Below are 23024 nucleotides of genomic sequence, written 5' to 3' on the forward strand. Positions count from 1 at the left end.
ACAGTTGAGAGACAGAAAAGACTCCAGATTAGGCAAATCTAAATTTGTAAAACTGTGTTAATTGTTCGTGTCATGAATCGATCATTTAAGTAACATATAGACACATTCATACAGACAAACAAAAGGAAACCAACATAAACAGCCAGTTTCCCAGACATGGATAGGTCTTGTTCTAGACTAAAGTGAAATTCAAGGAAGATTTTCATTCTACTGGAGCGGTGGACCACCATCCCTCCACAACACAGTTCCTCATTTGGTGTTTTGGTGATGGAGAGAGCTGTCTAACAAAATCTTTCATAGGTGTTTAAATGGGTTGAAAGCCTCACGGTCACACAGTTCAGAGGCCCATCGTGCCCTGTGGTTGAAGGAGTTGTCATCCAGGAAGAGACAACTCCCATCACCATAGAAATATTTTATCACAACTGTGTGGTGATTTGCAGTGAGCCTTTAAAGAACAACAGCTCAACACCAAAAAAGGTCAAAGGTTCCGGTTTTTCCTTTAACGTGTCACCCACCTGTATGGCACATCTGGTCAATCACAGTTATTCGTAAAGTGTTAGAAAAGCGCTGTTTCCTAAAAGCCTTTCTTAAGCCTTGAGATATACAGTCACCGTGAACACAGGTTAGTACCTGTAGGTTGGCATGAATAAACAAGATGAAAAAAGTGAAGTCGCTAAATGTAGACTTTTAGAGAAAAAAAAACGCCAGTCAGGCTGCTTTCCTCAGGTTATGCTACAACGCATACAGCCTGTCTGGGTCGGGATACAAAAAACAACTTTTTCTCCGTCCAGAAATGATCTGCTTTTTAAGCTTTTCGCCAGTAGATGATGGTATAACACCAGCATGCCGACCTGTTTCTCTTCCCCGCGGCACAAACTGATGCAACTAGCGTTTCGGCTTTACAGAGCCCGCCCGGACATTACCGTAAATACCACTGTGATTGGTCAAACATGTCACATGTCGGCCAAAGGTGCAAGCTCATTGGCCGGATCCCCTGCCAGTCAAATTCGTCCCCACAGGTACAGTCTTGCGCGAGACATCTGGGCCACGTTGACAGCGTTGTAAAATCAGGTGCATCTGTTGTTGTGGGTCAGTTGGTCCGTCAACGTAGCGATTCTTCTGTTTATTTGTAAGTGTTTTTTTTTCCTGTAAATGATATTGCGGTTTAAAAGTATGGCATTCAGAATACCAGTTGCTTCGGTTAATGAGGAAGTAAGAGCTTGTTTACTGCCGCTGTGTGAGGACACAGTGTTCACCAGTTAGCAGATACCTGCCATTGCTCACATAAAAATGTTTCCCCTTTGCTGAAGTTAATGTTTTCAGCTCTGTGCATTCACAGGCAACATGAGTGTGGGTTTTATAGGAGCAGGCCAGCTGGCCCACGCTCTTGTGAGAGGCTTTTCAGCTGCAGGTGAGTTCTGAATTTTTCTTTACACCTTGTGCACTAAATAGATTTGACTTGTATTTTGATGTATGTAGATTGCAATCAGACACTGGAATCATTTCTGGACATTTTCTCCCCCCATTAAGGTGTGATTGCCACCCACAGAATCACAGCCAGTTCTCCAGACACAGATCTCCCCACAGTACAGAAACTACGGGTTGGTAGACGCTTGTGCTGCTTTTTAATCCTAGATTTGTGATTCAGGGTAATTCTGAATGACTTTTTTCTTTGCACTTTTGGGGGGGTGAGGAGGGATGTCTCGTGGTATAAATCAATGTTTTCTTTGTATGTAGAGATTCATGTATCATGTGTCTAAGTAATAGAACAAATGGCATTTGTACAGAAACTGGGTGTGAATTTCACCACAAGCAACAAGGAGACAGTGAGCAGAAGTGATGTTCTCTTCCTGGCTGTGAAGCCCCACATCATTCCCTTTGTGCTTGACGAGATTGGACCAGATATTGAAGGCCGTCACCTTATTGTGTCCTGTGCTGCAGGTGTTACCATCAGCTCCATAGAGAAGGTCGGTTGTCGCTGTGCATTTCACTGATTGTTCATGGATGATAATAGTAACAACAATACTTGGCAAATTGTAAATGAACTTGAAGGTCTTTTTCCTATCCATGGCCTAACTGTTACAGCCTTGTTATGATATATGGAATTAGACAATTTGTGTATGAACAGAGTTAAAACATTTGTTTTTTTGTAGGCGACACGGTGTCTCAGATTAATTAACCAATGCTAGTGGACGTATCCATTGTTTGTTCACTTTAAAACTACAACAGAACTGAATCCCTTAGCTATAGCCCTGCCTTTGAAACCAGTATGGCCTATTATTACTTAAACTGTAGTTTAGTACAACACTATCAAGATCAATGAATGACATCAAAACAGTCACAAGTTGTTACATATTATGTTACACATTATTGGTCAACTGCTTGAATTTGAAACACTAAGTAAAGGGCAATATTTTAAGATATATTGTGGAATCTTAAAAAACAAACAAAAAACTATATAATATCAAATGATATTTCATGGCTATGCAGTATGTCTTCTCAAGACGATGCTAAAGCGTGACTTACAAGCCCATGTGTATGTTTAAAAAGGTTTCTTCAGCTGTTCATCCTGGTCATAATTTCCACAAAAGAAATCGCAAAATCCACAGCCATGTTTCCAAGCAATAATATCTTGCTAAGTTTATATGAACCTTCTTTCTTATAAGAACTCCATATTTATTTTTATTTTTCACGCTTAGCTGTGAAGGAGGAACAGAGTAAGACTTTTGTACATAACTTTTGCATATACTGACATGATTTGATTAACAACAACCCCTTCAGCACTGTTCTATTTTTTGCAATTTTCACCTGAACAAAAAAAGAAACAAATACACAAACAAGTAAAAAAAAAAAAGTTCAGTCAGTAACAACTGCAAAACTTTAAGGTCGAAATGTACGCCACTGTGCTCCAAGAATAAGACACACTGAGTGAAACTTTGAAATGCAAAAAAGTCTTTTTGTCATTATCACCAGGCCAGAGTGAGCTTTGCCAAACTCAATAATTTATGTTTTTACCTAAACTAGAGAGTAAATAACAGTCTTCTAACAATGAGCCAGTAAACACTGATGTTACCTCTTACCTCAAATGCAACTACCAAATCTGATGCAACAGAAATAAAGCAGAAGAAATGCATCATGGATTTTAGTCAGAGAAACGCTGCCACACTTGGCAACTTTTGCAAAATGGTGCCAGTTGCGTATTTATACCAAATTCAGCCTGACTCTGGAGGGCCCACCAGGATGGAAGAGGTTAAAATTGAAAAAGCCTCATTTTTTGGGTACAGAATTGTGATTATGGATTTTGTTCTAGTTTTGTTTTAGTGTTTATATAGCCACTTGATGGTTGGTGTAACAAAAACATGAAAAAACTGTCAACCTGTCCTTTATAGTGATATATGCTAGTGAGTGTTTCATTTTAATTTAGTCTCTAAGCTAAAGATGGTTTCATTAAATAGTGCATTGTTATCCCCTGCAGAAGCTACAGCAGTATCGCAATGCTCCAAAGGTAATGCGTTGCATGACTAACACTCCAGTGGTGGTGCGTGAAGGAGCCACTGTCTACGCCACAGGCACCCATGCTGAGGTGGAGGATGGAAAGCTTCTTGAACAGCTGATGGCCAGCGTTGGCTACTGCACTGAAGTGGAAGAGGACCTGATTGATGCTGTCACTGGCCTGAGTGGCAGTGGCCCTGCTTATGTGAGTCACTTCCATTTAACAGTGACTGTTGTGTTTGTCATTCCTGACTTACCTGTAGCAATTGGGAAAAATGTGTCCTTTGGATTAGTGCCCTCTTTCTATCGTCATAATTTTGATGGTTGTGGCCTTGCAGGCGTTCACAGCAGTAGATGCCCTTGCTGACGGTGGAGTGAAAATGGGCCTGCCGAGGAGACTGGCAGTCCGCCTCGGAGCCCAAGCCCTCCTGGTAGGACCATTGCATTTGAAACAAGTATCACATATATATGAATGTATGTATGTATATATATACACAGTGCTTATCAAGTGTATTAAACCACCACTTAATGTAAGGTTTATGCCACAGCTGCCCTAAATTAACAGCGTTGGTAACTACCAAAATATATTTTTATGTCTCTGAAATGATTAATACACCAGTACATAGAAGCTCTTCAGCCCAAGTGATATTTTTCATGCTCAAATTTAATTGTTGTTGTTATCCATGAATTTTCAAATGTACTGTTTTACAAAAACAGAAAAAATAGAAAAGCAACATTATTATTTCTTGATTCAGATGTCAAATCATAGTTATTTACTTGCATTCCTGAACAGAAAAAATAAATAGTTTTAGTGGTTAAATGTTATGCTTGATTTATTTCTGACTTCTTGGAGAAGCCCAGTGAGCTGGCTCAGATTCAAATTTGAATTCAGTTTGAAATTTCTCATTCCTGATTAAAATGGGAAAACATCGAGAGCTGAGTGCAAATTAAAGCACTTCATGATGCTGGATGGTCCACACACTGCTGAAAAAATTAGACAGGTGGTCTGACAAATTTATATTTTTTATATTTATGTGTGTGTTTTTATTTCAGTTTCATTGTTTTACTGTTGCTCCAAGTAGTATAAATCAAGGCTTTTTATTGTATTGTATTGTGTTTTTTTTTTTTTTTTTTTTAATGTGTCTAGAATTTCAGACAGAACTATTTGAGCATTCTATCAAGCAACTGCAGACAAAAAGTAGTCTCAGTCTTGACACGCTCTGGCACATTTTCATTCCATTGTTAATTGATGTGCTGCGTCACTGCAAATAAATAAACCCTAATGCTATTCCACCAGATGTGACCTGCAGCCAATCTTGGCTGGTACTGGACTCCATCTGGATTTTCAGTATTTCAATAAAAATACAGATACAGGGTCTACTGTACATGACATAATTAGTGGTTCTTCCTTTGTGTTTCTTCAAAGGGGGCTGCTCGGATGTTGCTCGACTCAGAGCAACACCCCGGGCAGCTCAAGGACAATGTGTGCTCACCAGGGGGCGCCACCATACATGCCCTACATGTCATGGAGAGCGGCGGTTTCCGCAGCCTTCTTATCAATGCTGTAGAAGCCTCTTGTGTTCGGACGAGGTAGGTTGACAAGTAAAATGTGAGACAAACAAACAAATCACATTCCCTGCCGTTGGCATACATTAGAAATGCTTTTAGGTAAATTGTTTTGCTTAAATGGGCAGAGGGTAAAATACGTTTGTTTGTTTTTTCTTTTTTTTGGGGGGGGGGGTTATAAATCAGGCACCAGATGGAGCTATATGCAAATATTTTTGCAATGAGGTTTTGCGCTTCTTGGGTTCTTAAGTACCTACTGTTACAATTAATGTAATGCCACTCCATTATGTATGTGAGTGTGTGCGCCTGTGTGTGTGTAGCATACTCTTGTTGTAAATGTCTTTGTGTTTCTGCCCTTCTTTTGAAAGGGAACTTCAGTGTTTGGCTGACCAAGAGAAGATCTCTCCTGCTGCCATAAAGAAGACAACTTTGGACAAAGTGCTCCAGCAGCCAGGAGTCACTGCAGAAGCTGTTGGAGTCACATCTCATGGGATCAGCATCTTCAACAGCAGTAACCCCAGGAACAAGAAGAAATGATCTTTTTTTTTTTTTTTTGTCAGGCAGAGAAACTGCCAACTTTAGTGTGACTTGTTACATCACTGGTGATGCAGTATAAGCTGTCAACAAACCACGACCAGCAAATAACCTATAAGTACACAAGCTAACACTGTCAAGCACTTTCTAGAAAATGAAAATCACAAAATTTGGAGTGACATTTGAATATAGGAAAACTGTAATTTCCCTTTTGCCGTCACTAGGCAAATAGGTAGTATGATTCATGCGCTGTATAGCTTTCTAAAACATATTTCTGTTGGTGTTTTCTGATGGAAGTCATGTGGAGTGAAGCAGTAAACCAGGGGTCTCGAACTCCGGTCCTCGAGGGCCGCAATCCTGCAAGTTTTAGATGTTTCCTTCTTCCAACACACCTGATTCAAATGATCAGCTCATCATCAAGCTCTGCAGAAGCCGGATAACGATCCTGATCATTTGAATCAGGTGTGTTGGAAGAAGGAAACATCTAAAACTTGCAGGATTGCGGCCCTCGAGGACCGGAGTTCGACACCCCTGCAGTAAACTCAGCTCAGGTCTTAGTGTTTTTTCTGGAGGTGTATACAATACAACTTGGATTGTACCAAAATTATATTTTTCAACTGTTACTGATTTTTAACAAAAAAAATAATACTATAAATGCAATATTGTATGATGCAAGGATGGTTTGCAGAGCCGTTTATTACATTTTTAGAAAACAACATTGCTTGCGTGTGATTTATTTGTGCCTATGCGCATCGGTAAGAGTTACTGAGACACAGCCAATGCCCTCAGAAGTGATTTCAGGTCACCTCGCAGTTATTAGCAGATGCAGCGTTTCAACAGAGCGTGTATTTTTGGTTAAAATGTTGTTTTTTTTCTTGTGAGGAAAATCTTTCATGAATGAAGACACGTGACCAAACACAATGACGTCTGGCTTCTATACAAGAGAAAGGAATCAACAAGGAGAACACGAGCTGGCGTTTGGAGCCGCCGCCGCCGCCGCTTCGGTCACCGAAACCCAAATTCACCTAAATGTTTGCTCTCCCGCATGAGGGTTTCGTAAGAGGACTTTGACGGCTACAACTTTAGAGAGCGTCATTTTTTTAAAAGTCAGGTGGGTCCAAACAGAGTCGGTGTTGTTATGCTGAGTGTGCATGCCTCCACCGCGCCGCTGACAAGCTAGCTTGCGAGGTTAGCATAGCTAGCTTCTCGTCAAGTTGGCCCGATTTACGTCAGATATGGCTTTCAAACTAAAGCGTCCGTCTTTACTCGAGCTGTCGTTTAAGCCTGTTGTCACAAGTGAAGGGGTTTATTTTGAAAGTTTCCACTTGAATTGCTTGGTGGTGGTGGCTGCGAGATGACAACGGTTGTGGCTCGTACTATGGTGAGATGGCAGCTAATCTTTTGTACACATTAACAAGCCGTGAATAGACGTGTCATTCAGGTTTCATGTGAGACACTTGGCGTGTGGTTGGTCCCCCCCTCCATCCAGCTCGAGGAAACGTGTCGGTGCTGTGTTGCTACTGTGTAGTAGGAAGGCTGAGCACGGGGATTTCCTCACTTGCTTGTTTTGTAGGCGGGGAGTTGTTTGCCACTCTCACAAGCAGCCGCTGAGAGGTTGGACACAGAGTCGCGGAATGTCAAAACCGTGTAACCTGTGCGGGCTGCGTTTGCGGTAGAGATAGTTTTACCAAGACGTCTTGTGTCCAGTGTCACCGCGCTTCAGGGTGGTTTGTCAACTCATGCGCGTCTCGCTGTTCAAACCTGCTGCTTCATCACCTCGCTGTGAACAGGAGCAAGCGCGAGCCGAGCCAGCGGTTTAGCGAGATCAGGTTGGTTGCAATATTCTCTCATGACATTTCTGTCAGTGTGATTGTTCAATCAGAGCACCGTGTTGTCCTTTTGTGCAGCTTTTATGCGTGCATGGATTGCATCTTCCACGAAATGCTTCCAAAAAAACCAGCGTTTCGTGTTGAATTGCTTCACCTGAAGTGACAAATCATTTAACCACTAGTTAAATTGTAACAATAGGAGATCAAACCCGCCGTCCTTGGCTTTAATGTCACAGCCAAGCAGTTAACCACAGTATTGTTTCATCACCAGAGCCACCAAACAAGTAGCGTTATTATTATTAGTATTTTTTATCATGCTGAATCATCACAACGATGTATTTAGACGTTCTCAGAATCCACCCCGAAATATGGCACCACCGGACAAAGGTCTGCACGGTGGATAAGGGTCGATGTTTATCACCAAGCCGCCGTTATTAGGGGAGGGGGGGATGGATCGAAATGGTGCTGATCTTTCGTGCAAGTCAGTCATCAAGCCATGAGCATCAAGTGATGACCATCATGCATTTATCAATAGCCTCATCTACATTCAGCTGAGAATGTGCATTTTATTGCAGTGCTGTCATGATGTACATCAACAAATGGTGCGAGCACATTTAGACTAAGTGCTTAGGTGTCAACTGCGATGTCAAATCCATTTTAAAAATGCATGATAAGCAGATATTATGCATGTGTTGTTATAAAATAGTCCTGTGATGAGTGGATGTTTAAATTAGGTCACGTGTAATTATGGGATGTATAGGAAGTTTTTTCAAAAAAAGCACAACAACACCTCATTTCGGTGGTATTTGAAACCGATTTCTGATCTCAGAAACAAGTATTTTATTTTATTTTGAGTATTTATGAAATAATGTGAATGCATTTAGCTTTGTTGCTAAACAGTATGCTAAATGCTATAGATTTACCAGCATTATTTAATGCCATGCAACACTTGATTTCTCTTATTTTGGGTTGGCAGATGCTCTTGTTTCCCTGTGTGTGACATGATGAAATTTGCTGCCTATTAGAGTGCACACTTATGGAGGGCGCAGGTAATGAATTATCCATGGAGAGTCTCTGTGCAATTTGAAAAGTCACCTTGGAAACTGTTGAACACATATAGGCAGGGCTAAACAGATAGAAGTTACCCATTCTTGCTCAGATATCCAACTTATTTCATCATCTCTGTTCATGCGAGCAGGGCATTGAAGTGTGTTTAGCAGACAGACCAGCCCTGCATCAGAAGCTCGGCTTTGCAATAAAGCGTAATGCCCATCTCTGCCTTTCTCTGCAGGTAACAAGAACAGATGATGGTCCATATAAGAGCCCGATGGGGCTGGCAATGGTGTGTGGATGAAGGCAGGGAGTGGCGGAGATCAGCTTTTAGATTTATCGCCTCTTTCATTGAGGTAGTGAAGATAAAATAAGGCAGGATACCATAGAGGTGAAGCGAGTGCACAACTCATACCCAGTGGCGTTGCTCAGAATGGGCAGGCGGTGGAGGGTGGAAGAGGATATGTGAGGTTGATGAAACACAAGGCAAGACTTTACATAGCATAGAGTACAGTCTGGCCACCAACACCTCTGTATGGCCAACGTAGCTGTGCCTTGGGAGTAGTTACGCCTATTCAGGACAATTAATAGCCTCCAGAAAGGAACACAAATGTGGGATTTGTCCACAAAAGTGCTGCTTAAGCTGCACAGGGAAATGGGAATGCCTGGAAGGAAGGAGAAAAAGATCAATATATTTTTTCCCCCTTTTTGCAATAGGGAGGGAATGTTGGTGATGAAACCTCTTGCAAGTGCAGTGCGGATTATGATTGCTTAGCATTGCGATATGCCCGCTCCACTTCTCAAAGTAATACTTTCATCCAGACAGAGTAGCAACTATGTTTGATGAATTTCTGTTTGGAGCTTGAGTTAGACTTGGCATGTTCATTACTGCCCTCTGTTTGTTCATAATTTAGATAAGCCAATATTGGACAGAACATGGTGAAAATGAGCATGGAGTGGTTCACTGGCTGCTGTTTTTTCATGTAACCTACTTTTATCTTGGCTAATTTGTGTGTGGGACACATTAGTAGTAAAGTGACATTAAGAAGAAGTGATTTAACTGTAGCCATACTCATTTAAGAAGCTAACTCAAAATGAAACTCGTGAATCACTCTGGGTCAGTTTCTTTGTGTTTTGAAGAGTTTTAGGAGATACAATTAGACTGTTCCACTATGATGGGGCCTGAATATGTACAACATTTTCTATGGAGGTTAAAGATAGCAGGGCCTTGTGTATAAACAACATTGGAAAAGAGCTCATTACACTACTGTTAGTACTACCTGCATTGGTCAGTCTCTGCTGCTGAATACAACAGTTAGTTATTTATTTGGTGACTGTTACGTTTACGTTTTTTTTTCTTCTCTGCTATGCAAAGTAAGCAGGGGGTTTTGTATCTGTCTCTTGCTTGACAAAGAGTGTTTCAGCTCACCTGTGGACACAGTGGATGCTTTGGGAATCAAACTAGTGATCATAGTCCGTAGCCATCCCAGCACTCTAAGCTGTAGTTCAAGTTAAAATATGTGAAGAACAGAGAGGAGGGTTTAATGAAGGAACTCTGCAGATTGAATCGTGATGTAAACTGTTTGTGTGTGTGCTACATGAGTAATTATTATTGAGTGATATAATAGATTTATATATGCATATACTTTTTTTGTCAATCACCTGAGAGTGAGGCTCCATGAGATAACCTTTAGGCAGACATCATCAATCACCATAATTTGAACAGAGCTGTGGCAGTGTTATTAATAGAAACTAGCATCTTTGTTATTTTCAGGTAACTGACTACATTTGAATTAAGACTCTCCACAGGAAAACTAGGATGCTACATTTGTTTTCTTCTTTTTTTTTTAATGCAGTGATGCTTCTAAGCTCTGTTTGTTTGATGGGTTAATTACAGAGCGGTGTTTCAACTGAAGACGATCCAGCTTAAATCATAGCTGTGCAATGCTACTCACCAAAGATGTGAGTTATTTCACTTTAAATGCATTAGAATATATTGAACTGCTCTATTTAGCCTGTGTGTTGCAAAGGTTGTGTTGTAGTGTTGTTAGGTCAGTGCAATATGCATTTAATATGTATGCAACCAGTGTAGTAAAGCTTCTAGATATTTTGCAAGTGTGTGGGTTGCCTGCAACCCTTACTTCCTCTGCCAGTGCAAGGCTGAAGTATCAAGAGCTATTCTCTTCCTGTTTAATCAGGTCCTCCAGGCAGATATTGTGGAGGCCAATGAAGTCTCTTCTCCTGTCCTATTGCTTGTACTAACAGAGCAGCTCTGAGAGTAAATGGCAGCTACTGAGTATGGAAATAGATTCTGTATGTATCGAAACATTGGTTAATGCAAACTGGTCTAACCTGAGTCCCTTTAAATAAGCATCACATTATCAGTGACTTCAGAACAGAGAAAATCCCTTGAGGGCAGTGATTCATGTTTTCACTTTAAAAGACATGAACTGGATGCAAAATCCAGACATAAATGTGCCACATGCTTTTCTTCATGGTATAACCTACTAGCTTATGCATGTGATTTTTTTTCCCCTTTTTACCATGGACCTACATAAAGTCAGAGGATATTACTATATATATCTACCGTCTCACAAACAAAAGCACTTTTGAAATTGATTTCACATCGAAAAAATACTGGTAAATGTATTTGCTTGTTTCTTATAATGTTTACAAAAATAGGAGACAAAAAAAACAGACATATGAGTAGACAACTGCGACCCTAAAACTATTTTTGCCTTAATTGTATAAGACTGGTCTGATCTTAGTTGGAAGTGGGTCTACACATCTACCATTTTGCTGTTTAAAATGTGAATTCCACTATTATGATTGTTTTTTCCGTTGCTATTTAGTGGTGGTAAATTTAGAATGTATTGTAGAACATTAACCCTGGTCCTAGTTAAAATGCAATGCTTTGTAAAATTCAAAACATGTCAGCTACCAAAGCTTCTGGCTCTGGTTTATTAGCTAATAAATAAGCCAAGAGGCTAATCAAAAGCATCCATGCAATATTTTACTGCTTTTTATATAAAGCAGGTAGCAATTCAGTCCCCTTTTTTAAAAAAAATCTTCATTGTCAGTATGTGGGAAAAAGAAAAATTCCAAAGCAAGGGTTGTTTAATCTTTAAAACATTACCAATTTCAAAGCTTTTTTCTCCCTCACGAGTTTATATCAATATTGATTATAGTGGTTTTTTGTTGTTGTTGTTGTTTAAGAAATGGTCATATTCAGGAATCTTTATTCTAGGGGTCAGTCCTTTAAAAGGGTTAAATAAATAAAATTGTAGTTATTTGCTATTTCAGCATTGCTCAGAACCTCCACTGGTCAAAAGTACTGGCATAGTATTTCCCCTCTACTACAAGCGTATCACATTTCCCTCTGAAAGCTGCTGAATGATTTTCTCTCTCCCTCTTTTTGTCACTCTTATTTCACGCTCTGAATACTTAGTAGTTAATAGCTTCCCTCCCCTCTTCCCGTTGTATCTTTCTCTTACACTCGCACACTGTTTTCTCGATACACAAGTTTACACCGCTCTTCCAGTGTCTCCTCCAAAGCTATCAGAGGGGTCTGATTTTTAATTTGCGGTTAAATGGCGCCTGGCACATGCAGCTTGCTTGATAATTGACTTAGCTCAGCTGACGAGAGGAATGATTAGATCTGAAGATCTAGGCGATCTTTTCAACTCTGAATTAGAAGGGAGGGACTAAAAGTAGTAGCTCTGATCAGGCATGAAATGTTGTGAATGGCTGTTTATGCTATCCGGAGTGAAAATGTTGGCTGACGGCATAAAGCATCTCAACCCTCAAAGAGCAAATGGACAAGACAACAAATAAGCACAGTGTAGAAATTAATGAGCCAAATCATGAGATGAGGCTGACATTTCTCTTTTTCATTCATTCTTTGTGCTTATTTTTTTTAATTATGCACTTTTCAGTATCTTTGTGGTTATCATCATTCTGTTTCCTGTGGAAAGTCCTTGACAATAGAGCAAGAGGCTACAAGTCTTATACATTATTGATCAGGGAAACTGAATAGGTGATCATACTGACTTCACATCTAGCTGTCGTCTATTGTGTCAAGTTAAATGTCCAAGATTTGCAGGTTTTGTGACGACAATGAGCTGAAAACAGTGCTAAACATTCTATCAACTAAGGCCCAATTAATATTTTGGCCAAAGCTCGAATGTTGTTTGAACCATCGAACCAAGTCTTATTTACAAGTCTGCACTGGTCATAGCAGAGGAAAGACATTTAAATTGGGCATATGACCAAAATGAGTCACATCGTGTGTCTTCTTGGAGTGAAAATTCTTGAAATGTATTGTTTGGTGTGAGATGATATTCAGCTGTTAGTTTCACAGAACTGAGTTGCTATTGTTGGATGCTGCCTATGTTTTCCTGAAAACAGTCTTTCATCAGCATGCACCTCCACTGTCTAGTTTTATTCACTTCATTAGCAAGCTGCCAGTGCCAAGTGCTCGGACGCTTCTTTTCGAGAATTGATCGTGACAAGTTAAATTTATATGTGCTTGTGTGGTTTTGGTAATCCGTCTCTGCGTGGATACATGTGTGCCTGTGATTAGTTACGTGATATGCAATCCACTGTCCTGTCTCAGCAAACCCTGTACCCTGTTAGTCCTTCTCAGCCGTGTTTAGTATTCAGCGAGCAGGCGCTGTCGTAATGTGGATTCCAAGGCAGGTTGCTGGGGTTTTTGTTTGCTCTTATGGCCCTGATAATCTTGTTACACTGCTGTCAAGTGGAGCTGGCCCTCCCTGCAGCCCCAAACCACCATGCGTGCCACCTCCAGTACCAGAAATCCAACCCCACCCCCCTCTACCCCCACCCCCACCGGGCCCACCGCCATTTTGAGACAGTCGTTGATGGAAGAGCCTTGGATGTATCCTTGAAGAATCACCTCCTGAGCATCTTTATTCAGCCTCCCACCCCCGCCCCGTCTCCCACCCCCACCTTAGGCTGTGAACGACAGTGATAAATATTCATCAGGGAGACGCAGTGCATGGAAGCTGTAGCCTCGGTTCCCCCTCAACAAAGAGTCCCCTAGCTAATGGTGTCCATCCTTGGCATCCCCCCTGGAGAGATCCCGTGGAGGGGACGAGATCATTAAAGCATGCCACGGGCTGAAGGCCGGACCTATCATGTCACATCAGCATTTATCGCACCAGAGTTTTTTTTTTCCCCCCCTTTTGAGTATCAACCTGAGCCAACCTACCTTTGCGAGCTGCCCTCTATAGATTTAGACGAACAAAGACAGTGTTTGAAGGTTGGCTGGGTTGCTCTCGTTGTGTTAGTTCAACTTCACAACTTCCTAATTGGCACCTTGGTTTTGGTCCTTGCTGAGATCAGTATTTTTTTCTCTCAACCTGTTCTACTCAAGCTCCTCTAAATGTGTTGACCGTGCATTTTACACAAGGCTGTTTGCTCTCTCTGTCTTTCTTTTCATCTCACCCTTTCTTTCCCTCTCTCTCTTTCTCTGTCTGTCTCTCACAATTCCCTTTCTCTGGGTGACCACACTCAGCGTTTTCTATTTCCTGTGGGTGTGATGTCTCTCCTCCACAAGCAATCAGCTCTGATTTGTCAGCGTTCTTCCAGGCGATTCATAAAAATTCAGCAAGCATCTACAAAAGACGTCTGTGTCCCTGCACTTGCTCCCTACCTCCAATGCCCCTGTGCTCCAAGCTAGTGAGTTTTTGCCTCCTGCTCCTTTGGCTAGACACACACAAAAGACCTGAAATTATTTATATGAGGTAATGAAAGACACTGGTGTCTACAGTTCTCAGTTGTAACTGTTTTCATGTGAATTTGTCAAATGCAAGGGCTGTCTGTTACAACCACGTCTAAAATGTCCCTGTCATTCCTATGGAAAATTAAAGGAGTACCTTTCCTTTTCCTTCGCATCTCTGTGTGTTGTGTGAGCATGCCTCTTTGTCTCTGTGAGGTATGACATGCCTGGTAGTGGAAGGGAGCAGCTGTGCATTGGACCTTGTCTGTGGTGTTCTGCCATGCCCTGTCATTGGTAGCCGTCTGTTGGCAGCAGCCTGTGCTGGAGGCTTGCAGCCTGGGCGCAGTCTTTCCACAGTGTCATATGGTGAGCTTTCAGTGTGCCAAGCCATGCCTGCCATGTTACCCTACACAGCTGTGTGACAGAATACGCCTCCTCAACCTGGACAATGTGCCATCTCTTTACATTTTCAAGATTCCAACTGGTTTTTGAACAATGTTGGGTCTGGGCAGCCAAGAGGAATATGATAGGCTTAATATGAAATTTGGAAGATGCAGCATTTTTGTCTGCTCTCCTCCCAGTAGCTATTAGTGTAGTACTTTCCTGTCTATTTGTCCATTATCTGTGCATCATCAGGCAGACCATTATCCCATTATGTTTTGCATCTGTGGTCCAAATGCTTACTGGAAATGAGTCACCACAAAGGCCAGTGAAAGGTAGGTGTTACTATCAGACAGCTATTCATAGCCAGCCCATCAGGGATGAAAGTATCACATTTAAAAAGTCCTCTGCAGAACATGGAAGGGTTTTTTTTTTTCTTTCTTTTTTTTTTTTAATGGGCATATGCAGCACTGAGAAACATTGCTGTTTTATGAGGAGCCAGAGGACTTTTTGAAGTGAAAGCATCAAGAATTCAAGTCACAATCTGACCTCATGTTATGTCCCCAGCCTGTGTGATAGTGTCGTATTCAGGTCATTTTTAACAAGCGTCTGTCTCTCCCTGTTTGGCTCAGGTGACCAGTCCACCTGTAGCACCCTTTTGTTGCCATGGAAATATCCTGACCATCTTAGTGCACTTCGAAGCTACGACTCATCTGTTTTTCTCTTCTTCCTCGGCTGAGCTTCTCTGCACTCGTACCTGATGACGAACCTAATGGCCATGGAAGCTATAAACTCATGCGCACACTGACAGTACATCTTTTTAGAATTCTTTTTCGGCGTGCTTTGTTTCCGATTTTGATGTTTAAAAAGTTGTAAGAGCCAACATGCTTGTTGTTTATGTGCTCAGTACAAACACACACTGCTGGGCTGTGTAAATCAGCTTACCGAGGCAATGTGCTGGCTGGGCTGACTGTGGTGGGTGCCTGTGTCGCTGACACAGCATTTACTGTGTGTGGTGTAAAGCACCCAGGGCCACAACTGTGTGCGTTCATGTGTTTGTGTGTGCGTACTTATCCTGTGACAGAGCTCACACGGTGGAAGGCACCCGACCTTCTGTCTGTCTTAACACCAGTAGGCTAGATTTCTCGCCCATACAGCCTCTCTTGGTGTTCCCTCAGTACTGACATGACAGAATAAACTGCAGTGCAGCCCTGTTATTCTGGACGGTAGCTGAGGCTCTGCAGTAGTTCCAGTACATCCCCTTTTCATTGATTTAAGGGATTATTGTTGGACTCTGGCCAAGTCCAGACAGGTGTGACTGTCTAGACTGGATAGGCTGTACAGTAGCTGAGAGCCCGCCATGTGTCCCTTTGTGGATGTCTCTTACTTAAGAGTAGATGTACAGTATAAAGGCTGAGCTCTGTCTTTGCTCTGAGAAGCTGTGCTGACAGACATGACTTCCCTTGAGTTTGTTTTCCAAGAAATTGTTGTGAATTGCTGCCAGCCAATTAAATGTCATCATCCTTGTGACTCGCCACAACGCTGTTGAAGTACAATGCAGAATTCAAGTGAGAGAACTTAAAAGCACTTCCCACTAAATTGCCTGCGCTTGTCCTGCTTAACCTGACCTATGTTGGTGGGAATGTACACCACAAAGTTATTTGTCTGCAGTTACAGATGAAGTAGTAGTCCAGGTTACACTTGTTGGCAGACTTGGCATCACAGAGGAGGAAGCCTGAAGTCCTTGACCTACTTTGTATATGAGGGACTTAGTCATGCTGAGCTCCTTTGCCAGAAAATACATTCTTTGGTAGTTTTTAGAAATATTTATTTTGGCAGCGGCTCTAAGCTTTTTCTGACACTATTGTTTAATATATTGTTGGGGACTTTTCTTTTCACAGACCAACCATCAGTACAGGTGGACGCTGCTTTCGTGGCATGACTACCACAAACAAGGGAAACAAGGCCTTAAAGGTAAAAAGCTTGTGTAAAGACTTTCAGTTTTAATTAGAGCTGCAACAATTATTCGATTAGCAGTCAACTATTGAATCAATCATTAACTATTTTTGATAATCAGTGAGTTGGTTTGAGTAATTTTAAAAAGAAAAATAGTCTAAATTATTTGATTCCAACTTCTTAAATTTTGATATTTTCTGGTTTCTTTCCTCGTCTATGACAGCAAGATGAATGTCTTTGGGTAGTGGACAAACAAGACATTTAAGGACGTTATCTTGGGCTTTTGGGAACACTTCTCAACATTTTTCACAATTTTTTGACATTTTATAGACCAAGCAACTAATCGATTATTTGGAAAAAAAATTATCGACAGATTAATGGAATGTAAATTTTTGTTAGTTGTGGCCCTAATGTTAGCTAATGTTAAATGTTTATATATTACACTAACTAATCCCCCATACGCAGGTGAAGCGGGAGCCTGGGGAAAATGGCACCAGCCTAACAGATGATGAGCTGGTGACCATGTCAGTGCGGGAATTGAACCAGCATTTGCGGGGGCTGTCAAAGGAAGAAATCCTGCAGCTGAAGCAGCGGCGGCGTACCCTAAAGAACCGGGGCTATGCTGCCAGCTGCCGGGTGAAGCGTGTTACCCAGAAAGAGGAGCTGGAAAAGCAAAAGGCTCAGCTACAGCAAGAAGTGGACAAGCTGGCCACAGAGAATGCCAGCATGAAGGTGGAGCTGGACGCCCTACGTTCAAAGTATGAAGCACTCCAGAGCTTTGCCAGGACTGTGGCCCGTAACCCCGTCACCTCAGCAAGGGGACCTATGGCCTCTGTCATAGGGCCCCTCATCCCTGGTAAAGTAGCTGCCACCAGCGTTATCACCATCGTCAAATCCAAAACGGAGGCTAGGTCGTAGTAGCAGAGAGGGCAGGAGGAAGATTTTCAAGACTAAACTAGTCAGTGCATTGTAACATGGCGCAGGATGACCTGTGTAAGTTCTCCGTTTTACTCCTGGCACTAACACTAACGATACGCTTCCCAAATTCACCCTCACAATATGACTCAGCACTATCTACTTGTCAACAGACATGCTGTTGTTGGTTTTGTGGGGGTGACACAATTAAATTGTAGGATTGTGGGTATCGCAGTTGATTACTACACAAGGGTGGAATTGGCGATACTGAAACACTTCATTTAAACAAGTGAACCATGCTGACAACAAATATTCAACAAGGCTATTGGATGACATCAAATGCAGTTGTTTACTTGTTGATTTTGATGAGATCAACTACTCTGTTTAATATGTCTAGTTCTTGAAGACTGAGGTCCGAAGTCTTTTCCGTCCTAAGAATTGGCTTTTTCTAGAGTCTCCCAGGTGATCACAACCAGTAAAATAATAAATTATACAGATTGTCCCTCGCCCGTTCCGCAATACAGACTGTAGAAAGAGCCAGCACAAATTCCACTCTGAGCCCCTTTGCTTGTTATTATGCACTGACTTCAATTATGAGAAATGACAAATAGTCACAAACTCTTGGTCTTAATGCTACAGATGTCTTTAAAACAACCTGACTAACCCAAAACTAGTAAATTAGTCCAATTTGTGATTTTGTTGGTTGTCTGTCAAGAATATAAGCGTAAAATAATGCTCCTACACGTAGCATTCATTTCTGCTTATGCGTCTGTGACAGGCTTCAGTGAACTCGTCATTATCAATATGACTAGTAGATGCAATAATATATGTATGCACTGAAAATACAAAGAGGTCTTGCCTATTTATGGTTAAAGTGGAAACTAGAAAAAAATGATATTGTTCCAGAGCTGAGTGCCATTCCAATATGACAAGATTCTTCTACAATATCTGAAAACCTGAATGTTATTACAGTAATATCCTCGTTTTTTGTGGGGACAGTGAAATCCACAAACATTTTGAGACATAATTTTTGCTCATAGAGAAAATATGTTGTTTTTTTGTTTAAAAGATATATATTGCATTTTTTGTAATTACTTGTCGACAGGGCCGTCAGATATTTCCAAAAGAAATTCTTTACACGAGCTTTACTGTTTGAATTGTTAAGGTGTAGAAAACTTTGTCTAATGTTGAGTTCTTGGTTTTTATTACTAGGTAGATTACCTTCCATTGTTTATAGAAATACAGAAAAAGAAAACGTTCAAAAAAAAAAAAATCCTGTGACATCTTTTTTGCAATTGTACCGAAAGTGGCTTACTATTGAAGTCTGATAGCTTTTTCTAGTGACTAGGCGCGTACTGTGGGGTAGCGCGTGATGTGATGTGTAAGTGACAAGTTGGCAGTGTCGTTCACTGTATAGATGTCAATGCTGTGCTATTTAAAACAAATCTGTAGAGCTAAACTAGATGGTGTAAACAAGGTCAATTGTCTTTGTGCGTATTGGCATCTGTGATATCCTCCGCTTCCTTGGTGTTAGTTACAAATCATATTGTCATTAAGAGTTTACCACATTGAGCCATGTAAGACAGAATTTGGTGAAATGGCATTAGTGAACATTATTTCAAAAGACTTTTGAAGCTTCAAGCGATACTGAATAATGGTTGCACCTGGTGCTGGATGCCCTCTAAATACATCCCCCTGTAACCTGAAAGTAAATGACTTCATTATTGGTAAGACTTAATTATCATATTCATTCCAGCTGCTTACTTGGTCTGAATTAGATTGCAGGGATAGAGTGAATAACCCATAAAAATGATCTTTTGACAGACTAAATGAAAAAAAAAAAAACAGTTTTGCAGTTTAACTGTGGATGTGTTGTTTTTTTGTTGTTTTTTTTTCTCCAAATTTTGTTGACAAGCCTCGCAGCTTGTCACGGATATAACAATAAGATTGCATCAATAAACTTCAAAAGGTACAACATCGCTGTTGTAAAATTACCCTCTAGTCTTCAGAAAAAGCGGTAGGGTTTGGCTGAGGGTTTGTATGCACTAAGCTCCTGCTTGTTTTGCTCAGGACAAAATAGGTCGCTACGAATGGAAAAACCATTCTAGATGAGAAGCAAAGAGGCAGGGATGGCAGCTCTGTTATTTTGTTCTTTTTTTAATAATAAGCATGTCATAAAGGGCTTCAATCCACACTTAGAAAGAGACACAGCATGACCACGTAGAATTACAATCAACAACAGCTGCCAGCAGTGCTCCTTCTGTGCCAAGTGTTGCATCACTCTCCTGGTCCTCTAAAAGGAATTTAACACTGAAGCAGCTCTACACCTCAAGGTGAAAGTAGTTGTGTAATGACATTAACAGAATGCACTTCATCCAGATCTCACTCTCCTGCTGGTCAGAACGTCTTATATTGTCGGGGGAGGTGTTAATCTACAGTCACTCTCAAAACTACGTCTCAGCAAAAACTCCATGCCAGAGATCTGGGTGCTGGTTTATGCTGTCCGTGCGCAAGTATCCTATCCTCACTTTGTCAACATGCTTAGCTATCTGCATTGACTGGTTAACTGTGGGAAAATATATATCTGACTCTTGACATAGCCCAGTATTGATGTTGGCGTCCTTATTGCTGTGGCAGTCTTGTGGAGTGAATCTTTTTTGTGTCAAGTGTCTTTAAGGTGTTCGAGTGGCACTGTTGACCAATCTCTCAATCTCCTCTCGAGATGATGATGACTCTCTTTCTCACACATACAGGTGTATAGTATGTAGCTACAGTAGGTATTAATGACCATTGTGAAAAAGTGACCCTTAATATGCAACTCAGTGGAAAGGTGTGAAAGAGTAGATGTAAGAGTAATCAATATTGTCAAAGTTACTATGGTCTGTTATTTATAATTCTTGCTGTTTTGTAGTTTTTTTTTTGTAAAATGTGTTTTTATTTTTCCTCAGATTTTTTGCATCATTTCGTGAAAGAGCAATTGGCCCTTGTTTATAGTAGCTAACATGGAATAGTGAACAGTGTTTTAAAGGAATCACGGGACCGTTGCACTCAAGCCTTACTCAATTACTCTGGTCTTAAATTAGCTGATCCATGAATTGAACTTGGATATTGACTGAAAGATATTGCTAATATATAGATGTTTGTGCACTAAGTGGATGCTACATTACATTCTGTCACAAGGGCCACTTGCAATATCTGTTTTGTTTTTTTTCTTTGGTATACCTGTGTGCGTGTATGCGTGCGTGTATGTGTTCGTGTGACTGAGGTTCCTCTGCTGCTACACCAGTCATTAATGCTCGTCATTTGCTGTAGCACCATCCACAGCGTTTCTGTTCTCATCGTGCGTCGAGTGTGTATTTGAAATTGATCTTAACACTGTAATTTGTTCTGCAGATTTAATTTTTAATCGGTTATGGCTGTTTTTTTGTTTTTTTTGTTTATGGTTTTTTTGTTGTTGTTTTTGTTTGTTTGTTTGTTTTTACAAGCAACATGTTAGAGAGGATAAATAACAGCACTTGTATGGCAGTTGTATTTAATAGCTCTCAAGACATTGGCTTTTTTCATGAAGTTATGCTTTGTAAACGGTTGACTGTGCAGGTTTTTTCCTCTTACTCTATGGAGTGGGTCTGTGTTTCAAAGGTATACAAATCTGACTAAAGCGAGTAATACAAAGTTAATAATCTGTTTTGTTATTTTTCTGTATGGGTTGTAATAAAATATTGCAGTACTTTGTATGAAAACAGACAATAGTTAATTGTAACTATTTATAAATTAAATTATTGTACTTTTTGCAATCTGTAGATAAGTACTATGTATTCATATATACAGTAACAACTGTGGATTTAAACGTGATTCTCTGAGGTGTCTAAGTTATTGATGTATATATTGTATGTTTGTTGATACAGCTTACTTTATTTTCTATAAGACCAATAAAATGTTTTGGAAATGGATTTCACGCGTTACTACTTTGTCAATCGAGGCTTTTAAACACTGTTGAAATTGGGTTTTGTCATATTCTGTGGCGTCATTGACCCAGTTTGATACTTGTAAAAATAAACTGGCGGGGAAGGCTTTTTGCCGTCCAGGGTGGGTTTTAGAAGACAGCGATCATTTAGATGGCACAATTTCTTTTTCTGTGATCCAAAAAAAGCCGTTGGGCGACCCACTTTGGCTAACCTCAGTGGACATATTTTTGGCCCGACACGAGTAAAACATTAGAGTCATGAAGGATGTCTAGGTGTGCTTGTCCTAGATTAGGAGCAGTAGTGAGTTAGTCATCTGTGCTCCCTATGGAGCTCCTAAACCCCCTCTGTCTCAGCGCACCTCATCAAACATCAGCATCCTCAGCAGCGTTTCAACCCCAGCACATTCAAAACACATCTCCTGAGAGAGCATGCAGAGACAAAGAGACAGATGGCTGAAGACAAGCTACATCTTACCACTCCATCCTGCAGGGCAAGTCTAAGCCCAAGTGCCTCAGCGTGACTGCAGCGTGGTATTGTTCTTTGGTTCTCGTAAATGGAAGAGGCTTCTACAGGTCTGTGTGACCTGTACCGCAAAACGGGCTCCTCTTTCTCCTTGGATGCGTGCCCCAGACAACCGGATGGCCTCTGAAGAGTTGATTAATTTGGCGGGTTGGGTTAAGGTGAGCTGGTGGGCAATCTAGGACAGCATTCTTCATCTTCACCCACTTCTGCAGCAGGTGCCTGCCCTAGTTCTCAGACCACAACCCGCTGTACAATTAATGTTGCCATCCCCATCAGCAAGGCCGTTCATTTACCACGTCTGCCCTGCCAAAGCTTGGCACGGGGCTCCATTCTGCAAATAGCACAGGACATGCCTGTGTATAAGTGATGCTACACAAGGCGAGATTTCTATTTCCCTTTGTGAACATCAGCAATTATTTGAATCACTTAGAGCTGTTGTGTTGGTGCTCGTAAGGATGCAACAGAAAATGTTATCCCCATAAACACACTAATTTTTCAGACAGTTAGTGTTAGCCCAGCAGTCATTTAAAAACCCCTGTCCTGACTGAAGCTTCCAGCCAGCCAAAGAGACAAAGCAACAGATCCCGGGTTATTCAATATAGCTGCTTGCCAGGAAGTTGCCGTGCACCTGTTTAACAATATGTGGCCTTGGGTTTCCCTCTGCTGGAGATTTAGAGAAAAGACTTTATGTGATTTAACAGGGTTTTTCCACAAGATGACGCCACATTCTTTTAACAGAAGGATTAGAAGGATTTCCCCCACAGTGCAGTGTCTTTACCAAGCGGAAAAGATCATTGATTTTACCTCGCACACTGAAGCAATAAAATCATGGAGTGTATCCCAAAAATATTTCTATTCAGCGATTGGGAATATGCTGTAGACGTGTATTGCTTTGCTTTACCCACAATTTATTTTTCACTGTCCAGAGGTTATTGTTATTATTTTTGCCCTCCTCATATTGACCTTGTACATTCTGAAACCAGTTTCTTAGAGGCACTGTTATATCTCTAATATTGTATTAGATTTAATTATATTTTTTTGCTGGCATGTTGTTGCACAATACAGAGAGGTGTG

General features: G+C 41.0%; 2 protein-coding genes across 4 annotated transcripts; both read left to right on the top strand.

Annotated features, from left to right (window-relative positions):
- Positions 1-1037: 1037 nt before the first annotated feature.
- pycr1a (pyrroline-5-carboxylate reductase 1a) lies at positions 1038-5855 on the top strand. Of its 2 annotated transcripts, none has more exons than XM_008303262.1 (8): positions 1038-1129; positions 1340-1411; positions 1531-1601; positions 1788-1967; positions 3476-3697; positions 3831-3923; positions 4919-5082; positions 5427-5854. In XM_008303262.1, the coding sequence occupies exons 2-8, from the start codon at positions 1345-1347 to the stop codon at positions 5593-5595; spliced, it is 966 nt and encodes a 321-aa protein (XP_008301484.1). In that variant the 5' UTR covers positions 1038-1129; positions 1340-1344; the 3' UTR covers positions 5596-5854. The 2 variants fall into 2 exon arrangements, with proteins under 2 accessions (XP_008301484.1, XP_008301492.1); XM_008303270.1 differs by having other exon boundaries at positions 1054-1071; positions 5427-5855.
- A 760-nt stretch (positions 5856-6615) lies between these two features.
- LOC103373400 (transcription factor MafG) lies at positions 6616-21413 on the top strand. Of its 2 annotated transcripts, none has more exons than XM_008303282.1 (3): positions 6616-6703; positions 16494-16566; positions 17014-21413. In XM_008303282.1, the coding sequence occupies exons 2-3, from the start codon at positions 16531-16533 to the stop codon at positions 17464-17466; spliced, it is 489 nt and encodes a 162-aa protein (XP_008301504.1). In that variant the 5' UTR covers positions 6616-6703; positions 16494-16530; the 3' UTR covers positions 17467-21413. The 2 variants fall into 2 exon arrangements, with proteins under 2 accessions (XP_008301504.1, XP_008301513.1); XM_008303291.1 differs by lacking the exon at positions 6616-6703 and adding an exon at positions 7293-7421.
- The last annotated feature ends 1611 nt before the right edge of the window (positions 21414-23024 follow it).

This window comes from Stegastes partitus, unplaced genomic scaffold (assembly GCF_000690725.1).
Source record: "Stegastes partitus isolate 25-593 unplaced genomic scaffold, Stegastes_partitus-1.0.2 Scaffold38, whole genome shotgun sequence".
Lineage (NCBI taxonomy): Eukaryota > Metazoa > Chordata > Actinopteri > Pomacentridae > Stegastes > Stegastes partitus.

What these genes read in the sequence shown, in the direction of transcription:
- pycr1a (XM_008303262.1), top strand. Translation starts at nt 1,345, where the DNA reads ATGAGTGTGGGTTTTATAGGAGCAGGCCAGCTGGCCCACGCTCTTGTG. An exon ending in GAGAGGCTTTTCAGCTGCAG is followed by an intron (nt 1,412 to 1,530) that starts GTGAGTTCTGAA and finishes CCCCCCATTAAG; the next exon opens with GTGTGATTGCCACCCACAGA. An exon ending in CCACAGTACAGAAACTACGG is followed by an intron (nt 1,602 to 1,787) that starts GTTGGTAGACGC and finishes GCATTTGTACAG; the next exon opens with AAACTGGGTGTGAATTTCAC.
- LOC103373400 (XM_008303282.1), top strand. Translation starts at nt 16,531, where the DNA reads ATGACTACCACAAACAAGGGAAACAAGGCCTTAAAG. An exon ending in AGGGAAACAAGGCCTTAAAG is followed by an intron (nt 16,567 to 17,013) that starts GTAAAAAGCTTG and finishes CCCCATACGCAG; the next exon opens with GTGAAGCGGGAGCCTGGGGA.